Source organism: Thermobia domestica, chromosome 16, assembly GCF_964235325.1.
Source record: "Thermobia domestica chromosome 16, izTheDome1.hap1.1, whole genome shotgun sequence".
NCBI lineage: Eukaryota > Metazoa > Arthropoda > Insecta > Zygentoma > Lepismatidae > Thermobia > Thermobia domestica.
In genome coordinates, this window is record NC_137469.1 from 188,983,460 (window position 1) to 189,003,506 (window position 20,047).

General features: G+C 36.6%; 2 protein-coding genes across 2 annotated transcripts in view; both read right to left on the minus strand.

Moving 5' to 3' along the window:
* Nucleotides 1–1,215, minus strand: part of LOC145673574 (uncharacterized) — a 38,140-nt gene extending 36,925 nt beyond the window's left edge. Inside the window, exon 1 of the mRNA XM_081743415.1 lies at nucleotides 1,001–1,215. Coding sequence (XP_081599541.1) covers nucleotides 1,001–1,090 — 90 coding nt within the window. The 5' untranslated portion in view covers nucleotides 1,091–1,215. The remainder of the gene's footprint in view (nucleotides 1–1,000) is intronic.
* Nucleotides 1,216–1,387: 172 nt separating this feature from the next.
* Nucleotides 1,388–19,260, minus strand: LOC145673573 (uncharacterized). The gene is made up of 2 exons (XM_081743414.1): nucleotides 18,802–19,260; nucleotides 1,388–3,007 (listed from the first exon to the last, which is right to left on the minus strand). Exons 1-2 carry the CDS (start codon nucleotides 19,104–19,106, stop codon nucleotides 2,653–2,655), a joined length of 660 nt encoding a protein of 219 aa, XP_081599540.1. The 5' UTR covers nucleotides 19,107–19,260; the 3' UTR covers nucleotides 1,388–2,652.
* Nucleotides 19,261–20,047: the final 787 nt, after the last annotated feature.

A 20,047-nucleotide genomic window follows, 5' to 3' on the forward strand; every position in this document is an offset into this window, starting at 1 on the left:
AAGTTTGGAAAGAGCATTTTAGTTGAATGTGAAGAGTTTAAGGTATTTCTTCCACCTAGATTTACAAAACACTTAACAGATAAAATGATTGATGAGATCGTTAAAGATGGAATAAAAATCAAATACACTGGTTTAAAAGATAATTATCCAACTGTTGAGTTCTGTATGTAAATCCAAAAATGATAAAAAATATGCCGTCAGAAGTAAAAAATGGAGTGGAAAGAATGGATCCTCAAAAGAAATTTATACTTACTAATTCATTCAATGTGATTGTAAAAAATGTGCAAGATCAAACACAAGTAGTATTTGAAATTAATGGATGTTTATTCAGTATAAATTATGATCAGTGGACTGAGTTTAAGAAATCATTATTTACAATAGAGAATGAAATTAATAGATTTCACTATCAATATCCTAATTTGTAACTATCAATATATTAATTTGTAACTATTATGTAATTATGTAGATTTAGCTAACTTTTATGGTATTTTTAAATCATAAAAGTGTTTTATAATTTTATTTTACTAAATTTAGTGATTTCTTGTAACTAAATTTAGTGATTTTTTTGTTTTTGTAACTAGATTTAGTGATTTTTTGTAACCAGATTTAATGATTTTTATAACTAGATTTAGTGATAGAATGCATTATAAGTTATTATGAGTAAGATAGAAGTTATTTGATATGGTGATAGAAGTTATTTGGGAAATAGGGAGTGCGGTAGAAATTATTAGGAATAGTTTAGAAGTTATTTGAAGGTAGGGGAATGCGCTATTGTTATTAGGGGTGCGCTATTATTATTGATGGTGTGCTAGATTGTTATTGGAAATGATGAAGTGGCGCAGAATCCCCACCCCACCCCTACTGGGGGGGGGGCTAACAGGTCACTTTGAGTATAAAGGAGCTTCGAAATATAACTCCTTAAAAAATATTTACCCCCCCCCCGTACTTTCCACTTAATATAATTTAAAAATTAAAAAATAATATTAACATAATACCTTACCTGCGAGTAATGAAACCAACATCCTTTCATTTCAGCTTCTGGAAATTCACTTTGTATGGCTCTTCTGAGGCTCTCTTCGTAATCAGACATAAAAATGCGTGGGTTCCAGTCCGGGCAAAACTTCTTAACAAAGCCGAGTATCAACTTGTATGTTGATGTCGCTTTAATATTTGTGAAAGCGAAAACAAGTGGAATAGCCTGCAAAATTGATATATACACTGCAAGACGTAACTCACTATATTCAAAAGGTAAACAATATTAGTAGTAAATGTTAAAAAAAGTAAAACATTTTTAAAAACAATGGTTTCATAAATTATTCCGAAAACGAGAAAATAATTTTTGATGGGTCAAAATAAAAATATGGGTGAACACAAAAAGCATTGGGTGCTCTTCCTATGTATAGTTAATTTTATACTGCGCAGAAACGAATTTTAGGTATTATTAATAAAAAAAATGGATCAAAAGATTGCGATTTTGGCCAATAATTAGTTTTTGGATCAGGGGCCACAATTTTTTTTAACGCTCCCTAAATCGAATTTTCGTATTTTCTACGGAATAAGCACATCATACTGAGTTAAGTGATTGTTTGTGTTTGGCTACATTATATGTAGTTCTCCAGATATAAAGCCTACAAGAAAATTTTTGACTGAAATATATTGGATCTCTTTATCCGAAAATGAAAACTGAAAATAGGAAAAAATGAGATATTAAGAAATAAATGGAGAGATCTGAAATGTTGTTGCACATTCACATTATGCAGTATATACAATACCGAAGTAAACATCTTGACAACCATAGTCCTTTTGATCTATAAAGCTAATTTATTTTTAGGATATGTCAACTTATTTTCATTTCTTTTCGCAAGCATTTAGAGCTGCTTTAAGCAATAGTTGGTACTTCGGAATACACAGTTTAAAAAGTGAATTAAAATTATTGTTTATACACTTAAAATTACATATCTAGATTTGATTCTTGCGGAATTCAATTTTAAAGCTGAAAAACTAAATAGAAATATGTTTTGAAATTGGCGTAATACCAGTGTCACAATGAGATATAGACATGTAAGATGTAAAACTTCATGTTGCTGGGACCGGCGGATGGGCCTGTCTTGGAGGCAAGATAGTGTGGGGGAATATTAATAAAAACCTAAAACACGAGACTCCACTGAAACTTACGTATATATGCTAAATTTCGTTCCAATTCGTCAAAACATACAAAAACCTAATAAATTTTCTAAGTTAGGCATTTGCTCCTTTGCCTAAATCGAGTGACCGAATTTTAAAACTATTATTAGGCTAGTCAGTACCGAATATATTAGTAACTTACTCTGTAAATATCAGTAAAATTGCTTAGTGGTTCATGAGGTTGAATTCCGGATTAACATTCTCATTGCGTCCTTACATTGGATGATAAGAAATATGTAACATTTCGTGAAATACGAAAAAATATGAAACATAAACCTGAAACTGAATTATACGTATACATTGTTTGTATCTTGTTGCCATATAGCTATGAAATTTATTACTCTGCATACATGGAAACCAAATATTTATTACATAAGAAGCCTGCATTCACTAGTGGCTATTTATAATAATAAATTGAAGCTATATTACGAAACTTAATTTGAGAAGATGTACACAAACGTAGATATTTCAAGTACTTCCCTTTTCTCGAACAACTCCATGTATGCTCACCAGTTGTTTCGCACCGATTGAAATAGGAACTGTTTTAAAAGTTCCATCAATAAGAAATACTTGTGTATTTCTGAGCAACTCTATTAGTTCATCGGGAATAAAGATTAAAATCTTATCATCTTCCGCTGAAACTATGCCCCTATAGAAGGGTTTCGTGGGATTTCCGTACATCCCAAACGGTGCGTGTTGTGGCTCTTGCAATAATCCATTTGCATGCTCTAGATCTGTAGGTGTTTGCGGCATAATGCTTCTTCGACTCCTTAACATCAAACTTTCCACACTTGGAAAGGGCAAATTAACCTCAGCTGGATATCTAAATAAATAAATTTAAAAGAAAATATGAACAGATTTTGTAATTTTCTACAACACACTGACACTTCATTGGTAGTGTTGGGTATACCAGATCCAACATTTTCCATCATATTTTGTCAGTGTACTTGGCACCACTGCGATTCCTATACCTACCCTACCCTTCAGAGGGCTATAGAACATTATTATTGTATTTGCCATGGTTATATAACTGTACTTGTAAGCAGTCTTTATCTGATAGACTAAATGTTATCAGTTACGCTGTTGTTTAAGAATATTTCTGACGGATGTTTAATTTTAACGCCTTTTCGGAAAATATACAATATCTTTATTAGTACTGCTTCTACGTTCTAAAAAAATAAAAATTAAAGTAGTTCACACACAATTTTTTAAATCTTGAGAAAACAGAAAAAAATCATACTAGGTTCTGAAAACGACAGTATCATTTTATTGAACACCTTAGAAAGAATAAAAATGGTTTCTCGTGTCCATTTTAAGTACGCAAATGACGAAAAAGTTAACGACTGTACAACTGAAGACAAGGAAATAAACCTTGAAGTCCGGCGAATCAGACTCAGCCGAGAATAATTTGAATGGAAATACGCCATCTCAACCCTTTTTGCTGAGTTTGTGTGTTAACTGAAAAGCTGAACGAGAATGGGATAACACGAAACAAAGCCGCCACTAGTGCCAATGTGATTAGATTTTGTACTGCGAAGTGATTAGGAAAAATTCCTCTGAAATATATAACTGAATCACGTTATTTACTAAGATGATTCCTAAAGAATGACAAATGAATGAAATGGTGGAATGAAGAAAGTGGGAGGAAACGGGAGAAGCCTGAGAAAACCCACGCACACGGTGTTTGTCCACCACAAAGTTCACTTGGCGGGGGCTGGGATCGAACCCGGGACCCCAAGCACCAGAGGTGAACGCTCTACCACTGAGCCACCGCGGCCCCAAAAGTTAATATGTGTCTCCAATATGTACCAAGAGAATAATAGTTATGAAAAAAAAATATGACCGTTGAGCAAACACAAATACTTTTTAATCATTACCATGGACCAGCACCGTGGATAACGGCTTCCGAAGCCCAACGACGTGAGGAACACAGACTTTTAACGGCCATCCTTAAGAAAAAAAAAAGTTGCGAAACTAAATTATTATAGGCCTTGTTTCTTTCTTTGGTCTGCAGGAGGGCCCTAAAATCAGGCTCGCTCCGCATTCAACCTGAACGTTTTAATAAGAGTCGCAACAATTTTTTACTTATTACTTTAAAAACAGTTATAGATGATTTGTTACTGACGATGTGATATACAAAGTGCCAAGTAATGACTTATAGTGTACGTACGAGCGTTTTCAAAAATCAAACGGTCAAAGTCTGGAAAACATGTTCGGCGTTTTCATGGAGATGATTTCTCTGAGCGGTGATGCCAGTTAAGCCTATTTTTGGCTAAATCTAGCCTATTTGGAGAGGCATTTAGCCATGCAAATCTACGAAATGCTTATAACCTTATTTTATGAACCTCTTTTGATATTTTTTTTATTAGCCGTTAAACTAATTCTAAAAATTCTTTTTCTTTGAAAATAAGTGTAATTATTAAAAATTAGCCTATTTGTAAATATATATTATCGTATTAATTAATTTGTCTAGATAGAGGGTGTTTTATTACGCAACAAATACTTGTTTTTCATTCTTTTTCTCTCTCCCGACCCGCAGATTTACAGCTACTTAGCTACACTTGTCAACTCAGAAAGAATTTAATATCGCTCTCGTAACGGCTCCGTTTGCTACGTTTCTAATTACTTTAATTTTCGCATTTCGTTGCAATAATGAGTTGTTTAATACAAATTTGGTAAATGTTTGGTTCTTCAAGCCACAGAGTTTGTTTATGTCTAGGCTGGTCTCGGTCTAGTCTTGGTTTCGTCTCGAATACTGATAGCTATTTTGCCTCAAATTTGCTATTTTACTCAAAATTTGTTTCCTTGCTGTGTGAAATAATATGGGAACGATTTACTGATGTACAGTGGCGTATTTAGGGGGTAGGTATCGTGCTCAAGCCCCTCCCAAAATAAATTTTGTGATAATTTTTTCGCATTGCACGTACAACACAAACGTTTCTTATCCGTTCCTCCAGCCTCTCCCGAAACAAAATTCACTGCTGCTGCATATGATCTCTCTCTCTCTTTCTCTCTCTCTCTCTCTCTCTCTCTCTCTCTCTCTCTCTCGAATATATATATGAGCGGATCCAGGATATGATCAAAGGAGGAGCTAAACCATACTTTGCCTTTTTATCCAGTGTACAGCAGGATTTAAGCTCATTTCATTCAGTGTATACCTGAGCGTTAAGGTTGGATATAGCCCTTCCCTTAGATCCGAGCCTATATATATATATATTAAATATGCTGAAATTTTGTACCATGTTGTGTGAAATATTGAAGGGCTAATTCTTCTAGATATTCTGCAATATCACTAGATAAACATACAGTGTCACCAACGCAAAAGAAAGTTGTATTTTCTTAAATTGCAGTATGTAAGGTATTACATATTTCTAATTTAGCTATTAAATAAAACCACAATACCACACACATTAATCAGTGTAACAAAGGACAATACAATATCATTAACATTAACATTTTGGCGATCTCTAATAACTCAAATGGCATGGACAGTGCAACGCTCATTAATTTTATTTTAGCGTGAAATACTATGATCATGGTATAATGTATTTCGAATGAATGAAGGAACAAAGTTACAAGAAATGGAAAATTTAATTTTTTTCTAAAGACTTTACTTCGAAAACGTGCAGACATATCACATCTCATCATGTAGATGCTTCCAAAAGACATAAGTGATCATAATGTCATTTACAACAATTGTTACTTCAAACTATTTCAGAGATACCAAACACATGGTTAGTGATTGTTAGACTGCTTAAAATAACGTTATTTGTGTGATTTTTTTCTAATGATTGTTGCTTTCGTTTGCTTCAATATGATTGAAACATAAGTTTTTGGGGTTTTAATTACAAGTCGCAGTTCCATTATTTTAAGCAGTGTTGCCAAATTAAATAAATTGCTAAATATTATTCTAAATATAGTGCAAATAACGTAGCTAAACTGCAAAATATTTTAAAATTACTCGTAATTTGTTTTATGGTGCAAGAATGTTTTAAATGACAATATTTTTCATAGTCTTTATACTGTTAATGTCAAAGTTTTGGTTCCAACAATACATGTAAATGCAAATTGTAACTGAAATTAAATGTAACTGATAACTTTTCAGTGACATTAGTTGTTCCCTGTAGCTTTATGCCTGATGTACACAAATCCATTCTTATTTAAAAGTTCTAATTACACTCTAGTCACATTTCACTTGTTTTAGTTTGACCACCGACCACCTCAAACTCGATTCCTACCATATAGCTATATTCAATTATTCAAGGACTTACAGTTAGTAATACACATTGTGTTGATTTTTTGTTTGGTTTGTTTTAGCTAAATGTTCCACGATTATGCTAGGGCGTCTAAAAGAGACGTGGAGCTAATGATTATAATGAAATCCGAACCACTTCCGTCGTTCAACTGTACCCCCACCGGAAATCGAATTCAGGACCACGCGAATCGAAGTCAAGCGTGCTAGCAGCTAGACCAAATGGAGGTCCTCACATTGTGTTGATTGAAATGATTGTGTTAGTGTTGTCAGACTCGAAGATCAAAAACTAGCGTGTCTGTTTTCCAAAAGTAGCAGATTTGAGGAAATTATGATCGATGGACAAAAAACAATTCTAGACAGGATACCACGAGATAAAAACAGCCTAGGTAACGTCCTCATACAAGAAGGTTTGACGAAATCAATAACAACTCGAAAGTAACCTGAAAAAGAATTGCTTAAGATAGACAGTTGTAAAGAAGACTTAGAAAGACCTCCATCCAGCAGTGGATTGGTAATGGTTGATTATGGTTATGATTTTATTATATCTGAACATCAGAGGTAAACTAAACAAAGTCCTAATTTTGTAATTTTACAGGGGAAGCGTAAAAACGGGTCCTTAAGTAAGACCTATAGTACTATTTTTCAAACTATACTAAGTAGTTACAAACACAGGCGTACGCTGAGCCTTGGATTAGGGGGGGAATCAATAGCGCTACTCCTGAAGATATGCAACCACTTTTGTACTTTTTACTAATTTTTATTTTCATTTGCCCGGAGGAAGCGATGATTACAGACGTCTTTCAGGGCCCGTTTTTGTGAAATTATTAGCTGAGAAAATTATTTTAAGAAATAGAAAAAAAAAGGCAAGGCCAAAACATTAGGTGGGGCGAGCGCCCCATTTGCCCCCACGTGCGCACGCCTATGATTACAAAGTACGTAATAGGATGCTTTTAGACTTACATTATTACACCACTAGAAAGAACATAGTTCAGGGATGCAAACAACACAAACTTTTACTAGGTAAGGTAGGGTAAAAACGGATCCAAAATTTAACGAAATTCGTACAGAAAAAAAAAGTGTGATCCTTCATATTGCAGCAAAACTACGAAAATTAATACAAAAGAAAACTAGAAAGTTAAGAATCACTTGTTATGCCGGGACAGAGAAAATAGATACATATAGCACGAATTACGTATATACTTATATATGTCCATATTTCGCAAGTAATTTCCAATTAATATCAAATTTGAACGTAATGAACGCACGATTAGTTTTCTCGAATAAAGATCACACGCACCGCTGAGAGCTCAAAAATAAGCTTTATCTATATTACAGTACTGGATATATGTTTATGTAATCCATTACGACCTTATGAACTTGTATAAGAAACAGAATGTACTTAAAGTGAGACGTGAACTATACAAAATATCGGACTTTGAATTAACTTGTTTGATGATCCAATCCGATACCACAGATAGCAGAGATGAGTGCCGTATCTCCCACCACAAGGTTAAAGAAGTTCCTATTTTAAAGTGTTAATTAAACACTGATATATGAAACGATAATAAAGCAATTGATCAATTTGAAACAAAATATATGGTAGTAATAATTTACTCTATTTGTTAAGCTAATGAACGTTATATTCTATTTTTAAAATGACAGTCAAAGCAAAATGTATTGGATAATAACTGAGAAATCGTAAAATTTCAATTTCGGCGCGATTAAATACATTCGTGCTCCTGTGTTGTGTTATCCGTTAGGAGGTATTGAACAAATCTTATTCAAAGGAAGAAAATGAACTTGTGAATAGTACTAAAGTTAATTTGATAGAGTTTAATTGTATAGCCAGTACTGAGGCTATTTGACACAAAGTCTATTGCTGAAAGTGAAATATGGGCTTCTATTAGGGTTTTATCCCAGGTATGTTATACCCACTGATGATTGAACCTGGAACACAACCGTGGAAAGCATTGGCGCTAGCAAATTAGCTACGAAGAGGTTCATCACACCTAATTCTAAGTCAAGAATAAAGGCAAAAAATAAGAAGCGGAAACGACCGACTGTACAATAATAATACTTTTACAATTTTAATTTTACACTATTTATTTAGATACTTTCGAGACGAGACCGAGACTTAGCCTTTGAGACCGAGACTTGGCCTTCGAGACCGAGACCGAGCCCGAGATCGAGACAAGCATCTGTTGATCGAGACGAGACCGACACCGAGACGGCGATTTATGACTCGAGACGATATCAAGACCGAGAACGCTACTTATCAACCGAGACGAGACCGAAACTGTACAAAGTCTCGTCTAGTCTCGATACCATCCCTAGTTCTCAAAGTGAATTTATGTACAACCAAAGGTAGTTTTGTCAAGTTTAACAAAAAGTCCAAAATAAGCCCCTTGAAAACAGCTCTATATTGCAAAGGAATATATAATGATTGCTTTTGGCTGTTGCAATGGTCTGTCCAAGCAGCTTGATGAAAATTCAGCGTAGCGTAACAACAAAAGCTCCTCCCCTTATATGTAGAGAATAATGAAATAAACAAAGAAAGAAAGAAAAAAAACTTCGTGAGATGTGAAGGAGAAATCTCTATCTACCACTCTGCGAACCGAAGAGTAACGGGGAAGGGTAAAGACGTAAACGTCATAACGAGGAACTGCACCGTTTACCAATCATTGTTATGATAATCAAGTCTAGGAGGCTCAGGTGGGCAGACCATGTAGCTAGGATGGAAGGAAGTAGGAACGCTTTCAAAGTTTTAACTGGAAATCCAATAGGAAAACGACTATTAGGAAGACCTTGTCGCCGTCGGTAGATGAAAGTTACAGCCCGTGAAGGTCACGTGCTACAACATGGGTAAATCAACGTATGAATAAACTGCAGCAGGTACACGCTGTTGTACTCACCTTTTGCGCGTGATTAGCGTGTGATAATCTGTTATGGTAGTTCAGTGCAGAAACACAACTTACCTTGTTATAAATTAATGACTGTTTGTTGTAATAAACTATGTACATTCCTCTACACATTTGATTTATTGGAATTACGTAGTTAGCTTACACAAGTGCATGCTCTATGAACTACTTGCACACTGTTCCCACTGTCACAAAAGTTTTACTCACAATCTTTACACTACTATATATTTGACAGACTATATATCTGACACAATCTACGTTTTCTATATTTAATTTTCACAATAACACAGCCTTCGTTATAGCCCGGAGAACTTAATACTTTCAGTTTGGCTTTTTGCACATCAGTCGGTCGAAAACACCTACCATTCCTCTCTTCTTCTTCTTCTTCTTTTCTACCCGGTTAGTTTTTATTCTCTTGATACCGACTGAGTATTGTCCTCACCTACGGGTGTAAACGTACTGCGACAAATGGTGCCCAGCGGGGCTATTCCACGATGATCAATAAATCCTTGTGGATTCGAACCCACACTCCTTACTGTGGATAAACATCTTTCAATATCTTTACTTTAGTGACACCCTGTATGAAACATAATTAAATACTGCTAAACTAAGACATGATCATACTAACTTAAACGAACAAAAAACAAAGAAAAGACAAGCAAGGTACACGAAAAATCACTAATAACACACTTTACATACAACTTATTACTTTCTGGACTGTCCGAACAATTACTATTCACACACGTCCATTGTGGTTCTGCTCACTCCGCTCCAACCATTTCCTTTTAACTTCTGGGGTTGGGTTCCAAATTTTCCCATTGTCCATGGATTCAAGTGGTAAGGTTTGTCCATTCTGTGGATCTTCCAGAAGAAGAACTTTATCATTTCTTGATCTTCAATTGAGGTAAGTTGCTTAAGTTATGCTGCCGGACAAAAACAAGGTCTCCTCTATGGACTATGGGTCTATGCTTTTGCTGGCTGTTATGGCGATCGTTGTCCCGGTTTATCTTATACTTCTTTCTCATGCTGGCCATTAATAACTTTCCTTTCCAGTCTCTCTGATACATTTCGTGATCAATAATCCGGTCTTGCATTCCGAAGTAGCGATTGGCTGCTGCATTGTCATCTATATTCAGCATCAGGGCAGCTGGCGACGTCCCCAGTGAACTAGAAATCGCATGGTTCATCAGCCTGACGCACTGTTGGAGATGATAATACCACTTGTCATGATGGCTGCTACACAAGTTTCGTATCAACTTAACCAGGTCTCCGTGGTTCTTTTCACCGTAGTTACTTTGGGGATGGTATCTAGTGGTATAGTGAACTTTGATGTTCCATTGGTCCATTCTATCTACAAATTTCTTGCTTTTGAATACCATGCCATTATCACATACTACTGCTTCAGGGATATCTAAATGTTTAAAGTAATCTTCCAGACTACGTAGGACTGCGTTTGTGTTTGCATTTCTAACTGGATAAGTTACCAAATAACCTGTGAATCCTTCTGTTACAGTTAGAACGTATTTATAGCCATTATGACTTGTAGGCCAAGGACCTAAGAAATCTAAACAAATCCACTGTCGCACTCTGTCAGGGTGCATGGGTTTCAACAAACGAGCCGTAGGGTGATAGTCAGGTTTTATCCTCATGCAATGATCACAATTAGCTATATGGTTCTTCACGTCAACTCTGCAACTCTTCCAGTAGAACGATTCTTGGATTTTGGCCAATGTTCTATCAAATCCCCAATGTCCAGCGTTATCATGGTATGCCTTCACTACACATGGCACCAACACCTTAGGTATGCATATTCTCCACTTGTCAGGAAAGTGATAGTCCTTTATCCTTAGTATTCCCTGGTCGATTTGATAGTGTTCTTTATATCTCCTGAGTTTATCTTCTGAGTCGTTGTGTCCTTCCAAAGCCTGAATAATAGGTAAGAGTCGTTCATCCTTTCTCTGTGCATCCTGTAGTTCACGTCGTTTGACTGCAAGAACTTCATTTCTAAATGTCTGGTATGTATGGATGTGGTATTTTTGTTCATCTTTGGCTGCTACTCGGGAGAGAGCATCTAGTCCTATATTGTGTGTCCCTTTCACATGAACAACTTCATAATCATATTGCTGCAGTTCCACGCTCCATCTGAGCAACCTCGAGTTCCATTTCTTAGCATTTCTTAACCAGGACAAGGCTTGGTTGTCACATAAAATTTTGAATTTATGTCCTAGCAGTAATTTGGACCACTTTCGAACTGCAAATATTATTGCTAGGCATTCAAGTTCCGAAGAGCAGTAATTCTTCTCAGCCGTTGTTAGTGTACGACTAGCATAGTGTATCACTTTCATTTTCCCACTCTGAACCTGTTGGAGGGATGCTCCTAGCGAAACATGTGAAGCATCAGTTCTAATAATAAATTCACTATTCAAATCAGGATGGGCTAACATGACATCTTCGCCTACCATCTGCTTCAACTTCTCGAAAGACTGCTCACATTCTTCATTCCATCTCCATTTCTTGCCTTTCTTCAGGAGAGTGTACAGAGGTGCGGCTACTTCAGCTAAATTCTCTAGGAACCGATGTTGGTACTGCAGGAACCCCAAGAAGCGTTGTAACATCTTTATACTGGTGGGCCGAGGATATTGAAGTATTGGCTTGATGGCTTCCGGATCCTTCTTGATCCGTTTCGGTGTTACAACATACCCTAGGAAACGCCTAACCATTCGACAAAAACTTGATTTCCTTAAGTTCAGGTTGAGATTGGCTTCACGAATAGCTTGGAATAATATCCTGAGGTGTTTTACATGTTCATCGAAGCTGTCGTCTGCAATTTGAAGATCATCTATATATCTGACAAACGATGAACCAAGTTGTTGGATCGGTAGCACGTGTTGCAAAGCCAAAGCCAGAGCCGATGATCCATTAATATAACCGTAGGGCACGACGGTAAATTCCCAATTTTCACCTTCGAAATTGAAAGCGGTAAACTGTCTGGACTCGGGATGTAATGGTATCCCATGGTAACTTTGGACGAGATCAATTTGTGTTTGGTAGGGCTTATACTGAATCTTAGCAAATATATCTTCGATAGGCTCCGCTTTAATAGGTTTCAACGATACGTGCTTGTTCACTTCACGGAGGTCTAAGCACATTCTTATATTGTCCGTTCCCTTCTTTGGGACGACAAGGATCGGATTGCAATGTATAGACTCACTGGGCTGGATTAACCCTGCTACGAAAAGTTTCTGTATCTCTTGTCTAATCTGTGGGCGATACTTCAAAGGGATGGGATATTGCCGGCGTACAATTGCACCATCCGTTTTTACCTCCATCTTATACTGATAACCTCTGCAACGTCCTGGATGATCCTTAAATATATCACGATATTCGCTAAGTAAATTAAATAATCTTCCTTTTTGGTCTTCATCTAAGGCGTCTGCATTCCGAACCACTTCTTTCAGCTCTTCTTCATTGGGCATGTCATACAATGGCTGGCATGACTTGTCCTTCTGATTATGACACAGATAGACTTCTTCAGCGTTCTCTTCATCTGGTAATATAGGTATCATCTTGCATATACTATCATTTGTCAACGACTTCAACATTACAGTCTTATCTCGGAAATTTATAATGGCTCCTAACTTCTCCAGGGTATCTAATCCTAATAGCAAGTCCTGGCTCATCTTTTTAACAACAAACACTCGTATATTCATTTCAATATCTTCGATGTTTGCCAAGATTTCAATTTGACCAAGAACTTTTCTCCCTTTACCCGAGTAATCTACTAAAGTGATATCCGATGCAGGAAAACACCGAGGATGAGACACATCATAACTCACCTTTTGCCACGCTTCTTGAGCAATCGACTGACACCTTCTTGCACTGTTTGCATAATCTGACTTACTTCGTTTAATCCGGAGCGTAAGCCTGCTATCTGCACTTCTGTAGTGTCACGGCAATCAGATATCTCTTCACGGAGTGTCTGTAATTGATTTTTCACCTCTTCTTGATTACTATTTAATTCAGTCTGCACTAACATAACTTCACTTCCGGTGTCTAAGAGAGAGACTAAGGTCACTCCGTTTACCTTAACCTTAATCTTTGAACTTGAGTGTACCACCTCTTCTACCAGTTCTTTATCATAATCATCAACATCACTTCGTTCTTCGGGGTTACTACTAGCATGTGAAAAGCACACTAGATATCTCTGCTGAGGGGCCCTAAGCCTTTCCGTGGGCGTGGGTTGCGGGCCTACCAACCCACGTTCGATGCATTTCCCGGTTGGTTGCCGTTTTTTCCTCTGATGTGTTCCGTCTGATTCCATTGTGCATGATGGGTTAAATTACTATTGTCCCTCAAAAGGCTATTAACCGCAGGTAGATCACTTTGTCTGGATCTTACTTCAAATTGGTTCTTGATCTCTTCGTTCATCCCTTCTTCGGATGCCGATCCGTCACTCTTGTATCTTCTCCGCTGAAATCGTTTCCCCTTGCGTTTGTTGCCCCGCGTCGATTTCTTCTGCTGTTGGTAGCCTCCTTCCTCGTCACTTTGTGCAGTCCGTTTGCTAGGCTTGCTCTTCACAACTTGGTGCACACTAGGTTTAGGACTCGCTTTATGGTAACTCTTATCTTGACGGTTCTTCAACTCACAATTTCGTAAAGACTCTACACGCTCGATAGTAGACAAAAATTCGGGGAAAGACTGCGCCGGTTTAATCACAAACACCTCACGGTATTTCCATGGTAGTAACGCAGTGACGTCTGATAACAGATACGTTTCCGATAACGTAGGACACAATTCACGCAACTTCTGAAACTGTTCAATTGCAAACTGCTTCACAGACTGATTCACCCTTGGGTCAAACTTAGTGTTCTTATAAGCTGCTAACTTACTCGATATAACCTGAGTTGATTGAAACGTATCTAAAAGAGATATCTTGAATTCTTGATAAGTCTTAAATGGCTTGGGTTGTAGTTTGAACCACGACTGTGCCGGTTCGTCAAGTACTAATGGGATGATACTTAGTAACTGGGCATGGGACATATTCATAACTTTAGCTTCTTCTTCAATCTTGCTTAAAAATGACGATACCAAGGGACCGTTAAATTCACCTGAGAAGCGTGAAAGATGCTTGATATCACTCATTCTCAATAGCGTTACACTTCCACTGGAAACCTTTGAACACGGTAGTTCCTTATGGTTAATATTTTCTACGACTTTTCCTGGATAGACTCTTTTCTTTTTATTGGGTGTACCATTAAATGGTCGGTCATTGTTCCAATTGGGCATGTTTGGCGATTCGTCATTAGACCACACAGAAATACTCGGTCGTCCATCTTGGGTTATTGAATTTACTTCTGATATATTATGGTGTGATGATTCCTGTCTTCGGTGTTTTCTATTTCTACAACATCGCGAAACTAACTCATCTTGATTCGAAGAACCCTCTGAGTCACTGTCTGGGCTTGGATCAACGATTTGGTTCAATGGTCCCTCTGTCGCTTTCGATGTTTTTGGTAGTTCAAATTGGTGATTAACGATATGGTCAAATTTCTGCTTCAAATTTTGGATTTGTAGTTCCTGTTCACCTTGACGTTTCTGAATTTCCACCTGATTTACTTGCATCTCTTCCATGTCCTTCCTCATTGTCTGCTGCTGATCCTGCAGCTCGTTGCTAGTAGTCTTCAGTGTTTCCACTTCAATATACAATCGACTGACACCTTCTTGCACTGTTTGCATAATCTGACTTACTTCGTTTAATCCGGAGCGTAAGCCTGCTATCTGCACTTCTGTAGTGTCACGGCAATCAGATATCTCTTCACGGAGTGTCTGTAATTGATTTTTCACCTCTTCTTGATTACTATTTAATTCAGTCTGCACTAACATAATGTCGGTACTCAAATCCTGTTGTAATGACTGTAACTTCACTGCTCTGTCTTCTTGGAATGACTTGAACTAGTCAGCCATGTCTTTGCGAATGTTTTCATTACCTTGTTGTAATGATTGTAACTTCACTGCTGTGTCTTCTTGTAATGACTTGAACTGGTCACCAATTTCTTTGCGAATGTTTTCATTACCTTGTTGTAGTGATTGCAACTTTACTGTTGCGTCTTGTTGAAATGAGTGTAACTGTTCGGCCATATCTTTCAGCAACACTTGAAGAATGTCCATGTTTTCTGTCGTTGTTTGGTTGTCTGCACTCGCCTCCATACTTATACTGATAATTTACCACTTCTAAGCCTAATGTTGGCTTTAGTAACTTCGATGCACTGTCACACTAATACTGTTCAGATGTAAACACACTTATAGCACTAATTCACACGCGGATATGTGTGAGTTTTGAGTCGAACATAATCTTTATGTCGCCGTCGGTAGATGAAAGTTACAGCCCGTGAAGGTCACGTGCTACAACATGGGTAAATCAACGTATGAATAAACTGCAGCAGGTACACGCTGTTGTACTCACCTTTTGCGCGTGATTAGCGTGTGATAATCTGTTATGGTAGTTCAGTGCAGAAACACAACTTACCTTGTTATAAATTAATGACTGTTTGTTGTAATAAACTATGTACATTCCTCTACACATTTGATTTATTGGAATTACGTAGTTAGCTTACACAAGTGCATGCTCTATGAACTACTTGCACACTGTTCCCACTGTCACAAAAGTTTTACTCACAATCTTTACACTACTATATATTTGACAGACTATATATCTGACACAATCTACGTTGTCTATATTTAATTTTCACAATAACACAGCCTTCGTTATAGCCCGGAGAACTTAATACTTTCAGTTTGGCTTTTTGCACATCAGTCGGCCGAAAACACCTACCATTCCTCTCTTCTTCTTCTTCTTCTTCTTTTCTACCCGGTTAGTTTTTATTCTCTTGATACCGACTGAGTATTGTCCTCACCTACGGGTGTAAACATACTGCGACAACCTAGGCAGATTTGGGAGGACAATTTTAAGGTGAATCTCGCAGAAATGTGACTACAAAATAGAAACTGTATCCAGTTAGGACAGAAGTCAGTGGAGAGCTTTCGAACGGGGTATTGGACCTTCGGTATTCATAGACCATACACTTACTTTAGTTAGTTAGTTAATGTGATATGGATGACTCATCCACCTCGGGATATAAAAATATGATCCTTGATATAATTAGTAAATATATTAAATTTTCATGAAATATCTAGTATACATTTCAGGCCTTCACAATCATATTCACTACTTGGATTGAAAATCAATCGAGAACAATAGAGTGCAATATTTGATACTGTTTAGGTTGATTGATTAACAAATTAATTGAGAATCAATGTATCGTTTTCCGTTGTTTTTTTTTCTCTTTCATAAGAAGGCATTAAAGTAGAATACGAAAGAATACCTGAGTTTTAATTCGATTAACGTATCTTCCTCACAAGCAAATCAGTATTATAAACGGTAAATTATAATAGGAACAACGTAAATATTTCTTGATTGATATCCACAAATGTTATGATTCTAACATATGAAAATGAATAGTAAGGAACAAATGTACAAATAACAAGTTCAATCATCTCGAGCGCTCCCCCTACCAAAAATTTAAGACTTCCAAAATTAACATTGTAGATCTACCTACGCATAATTAGCAGAGAAAATGTGAGGAGAATTGAACCCTTGCGCCTCTAAATGCTGCCTGTAAATTATTATTATTATTGTTATTATTTTACTACTAGTAGTAAAAATACTTCGAATAATGAATGTTCTTATCAATTTTCAGGTCACATGTTAAGCTTCTGATGCCCGGTACGCTCTTAGCCCTTGTAATTAATTACTACTTATAGGGCCTAAGCATATTACATAACTTGTTAAATTTATTATCTAAAGTTAGCATATTATGTATTTACATGCATGCCTGCATTTTTTTTCGAATAAGCGTACTGTTTCCGTTCCCTTTTAACTTATATCTAATAAAAAGAGGCATGCTTTTACATAAGTAAAAGAATTACAACAACGTAACATATAGCTATATTAGTAGAACGTGAAGGAGTTCGGTTTGTATGGGGATTTTTTCTCAATTAATATTAAAAGTGGAAGTGTTAGTCAATTAATACCATTTCCGGTTTTAGTAGAGAAATTAGAGTGGGGATGGAACTTATTATCGAGACGTTTAATTGATTACAAAAAGCAGCTTCTCGTTATACCTTAGCTTTTCAATAGATCAACATTGAAACCGGAAGTCGTAGTAAATTTCAGCGGCTTTAGTGAAGAATTAAGGATAGAAATGAAATGTACTATTGACACACTTATTTGATTGCATGAAACCGTTTCTAGTCTACAATGATCAAAGTTAAAACCGGAGGTGCTGGTTTCTGTCACTTCTGTTTGTATTGGACAGATTAGCATACAGGTGGAATATATTGTTGGGGCGTGAATTCGATCTCAGAAAATCGCTTATCGCTATCCATTACCGCTTTCACTCTATAACGATCAGTTAAACCCGGAAGGAGTTTATTTCCGTAACTTTCGATTCTAATAAAGGATTACTCTAATGGAAGGGAAATATATTATTAGGAAATAATAGCTACTCGCTATATGATAGGGCTATGTGTTACAGGTGGTTTTCACTCTATAACAGTGAACGTTAAATTCAGAAATGGTTGATTTCTGCCACTTCTGGTTTAAGTAGAAGATTAAGAGAGAAGATGGTGTCCATTCTTAGAACGCCGAATCGATTCAAAAAACGCTTTTCGCTGTTATAGTTTTTGCTCTATGTAAATAAAAATTTAAAGTAGTTTCGGTTTAAGTAGAGAGTTAAGGATGGAAATATAGTGTGTTGTTGCGTTAATCGATTGTAGAAAATCGCATCTCTCTGTTTATTACTGTTTCGAAAATGAAATGAAATTTTTGAGTTTTACATCCCACGGGTATCCTGGTTAGGCTGAAGGAGACGGTGATGATGTTAGATGAATGAAATGGTGCAATGAAGTAAGTGGGAGGAAAAGGAGAACCCCGAGAAAACCCACGCACATGGTGTTTGTCCACCACATAGTTCACGTGACGGGAATAGGGATTACAGTTTCGAGTCTGTAACGATGAACTTTGATATCGGAAATCATTAATTTGGTTTCAGTATCGCCTCCAAAAAGAACCCTACTTGTAACTTTTAATTCACAACATTTTTACCAAATGTGATGATGATTGGTCAAGTACTGCTAGAGGTTTTTTGTCTCTCTATAACGAAAGAACGGACAGGGTTAATATACGCATATAAAGAAGTGTTGTAAACGAAACTCCTTAAAAACCTGCTTTCTACTAATTTCTACTTCAGCTACAGATGATAATTTTGGATTGTGAATTCAAATAATAATAATAATAATAATAATAATAATAATAATAATAATAATAATAATAATACTCTACTATAAGTATTGCTAGCTTCGAGCAACTAAGCATTGATGCCTTACCTTGTTTTAATATCATCATACAGTTGTTTAATTGGGATGTACGGCTCAGATATGGCTGCAGCTCTTAATTCTTTCCGCATTCGCAATCTCTGTACAAGAAAATGGTCTGTCTCACATACATGGGGTTTTCTTATTGTAACGTCAGTAAACTGTTCATTCACTTGTTTAGATTTAAGTCTGGCATAGCACGTTCTAGCTTGGCATCTGAAATAAACATTTCCATTTCGAACAAATTCCTTTATGTACGTTCTATCGCGCCAAACATATATTTTTGTCCCAAAACGTTCGCCCTCAAACACTTCCATTTTACACAAATATGAAGTGTATTAAAGACGTAACACTAAAAAGTAAAATAACTAAAATAAAATGAAAATTTAAAAAAATAATAAGGTGAGTTACGTTCCTTCGCTCTTCACTACTAAAAGTATTTGTCCAGTACGTAAGGACACGTCACTGTTCCACTTTTCAAACTATACTGAGAAAGAACATCTGTAATGCAAGAGTAAAAACAGAATAAGCAACTACCTTAACAGACATAAAGATATTTTCAAATCTCGACTAGAATAGTAGGGGGCAAGGTCAACCACCGAGAACCAAGCGGTATCAGAAATTCCGACAAAGCTGCAGTGGAAATACTTAAGAAGATCCAAATAGCCTCTGGCAGCATAAGCAAAATGTGGAACATTTAAAATTCTAGGAATTATTGGATGAGAAGTACGATGAATGGGAGGCTATAGAATAGAGACCAATCAATACACATTTCAAATGTGCATCTTAAACTAACGCCGCGGTAATTTCTTTATCTCATAAGCCATACAAAGATGGCATTTGACATCTGAACACCTTTCTTTCTTTATCATTCTCTCTCTCCCTCTCTCTCTCTCTCTCTCTCCCCTCTCTCTCTCTCTATCTATATATATTACAAGTTCAAAAGTATTTCATTTTTCTAAACTAGTATAGATTTCGGATAAAGAAGATACATTCTAAGTAGTTCTATGCTTAGTTGCCCGGGGAGCGGGGAGCTCCTTCGGACTAAGCTGTTAGCGTACGCGCCTTTGGCGTGAGAGACCCGGGTTCGATTCCAGGCAGGAGCTCATGTGGTTCGGATTCTACGTTAATCAGTAGGTCCATGTCTTATAGCCTCGCTGCTGAACGAGATCTTAAACTCCAAATTGATTCAATTAAGATCGGATAAGATAATTCGTTGATTAATAGGATCACGTGGTGAGACCTATAAGATTGTGTT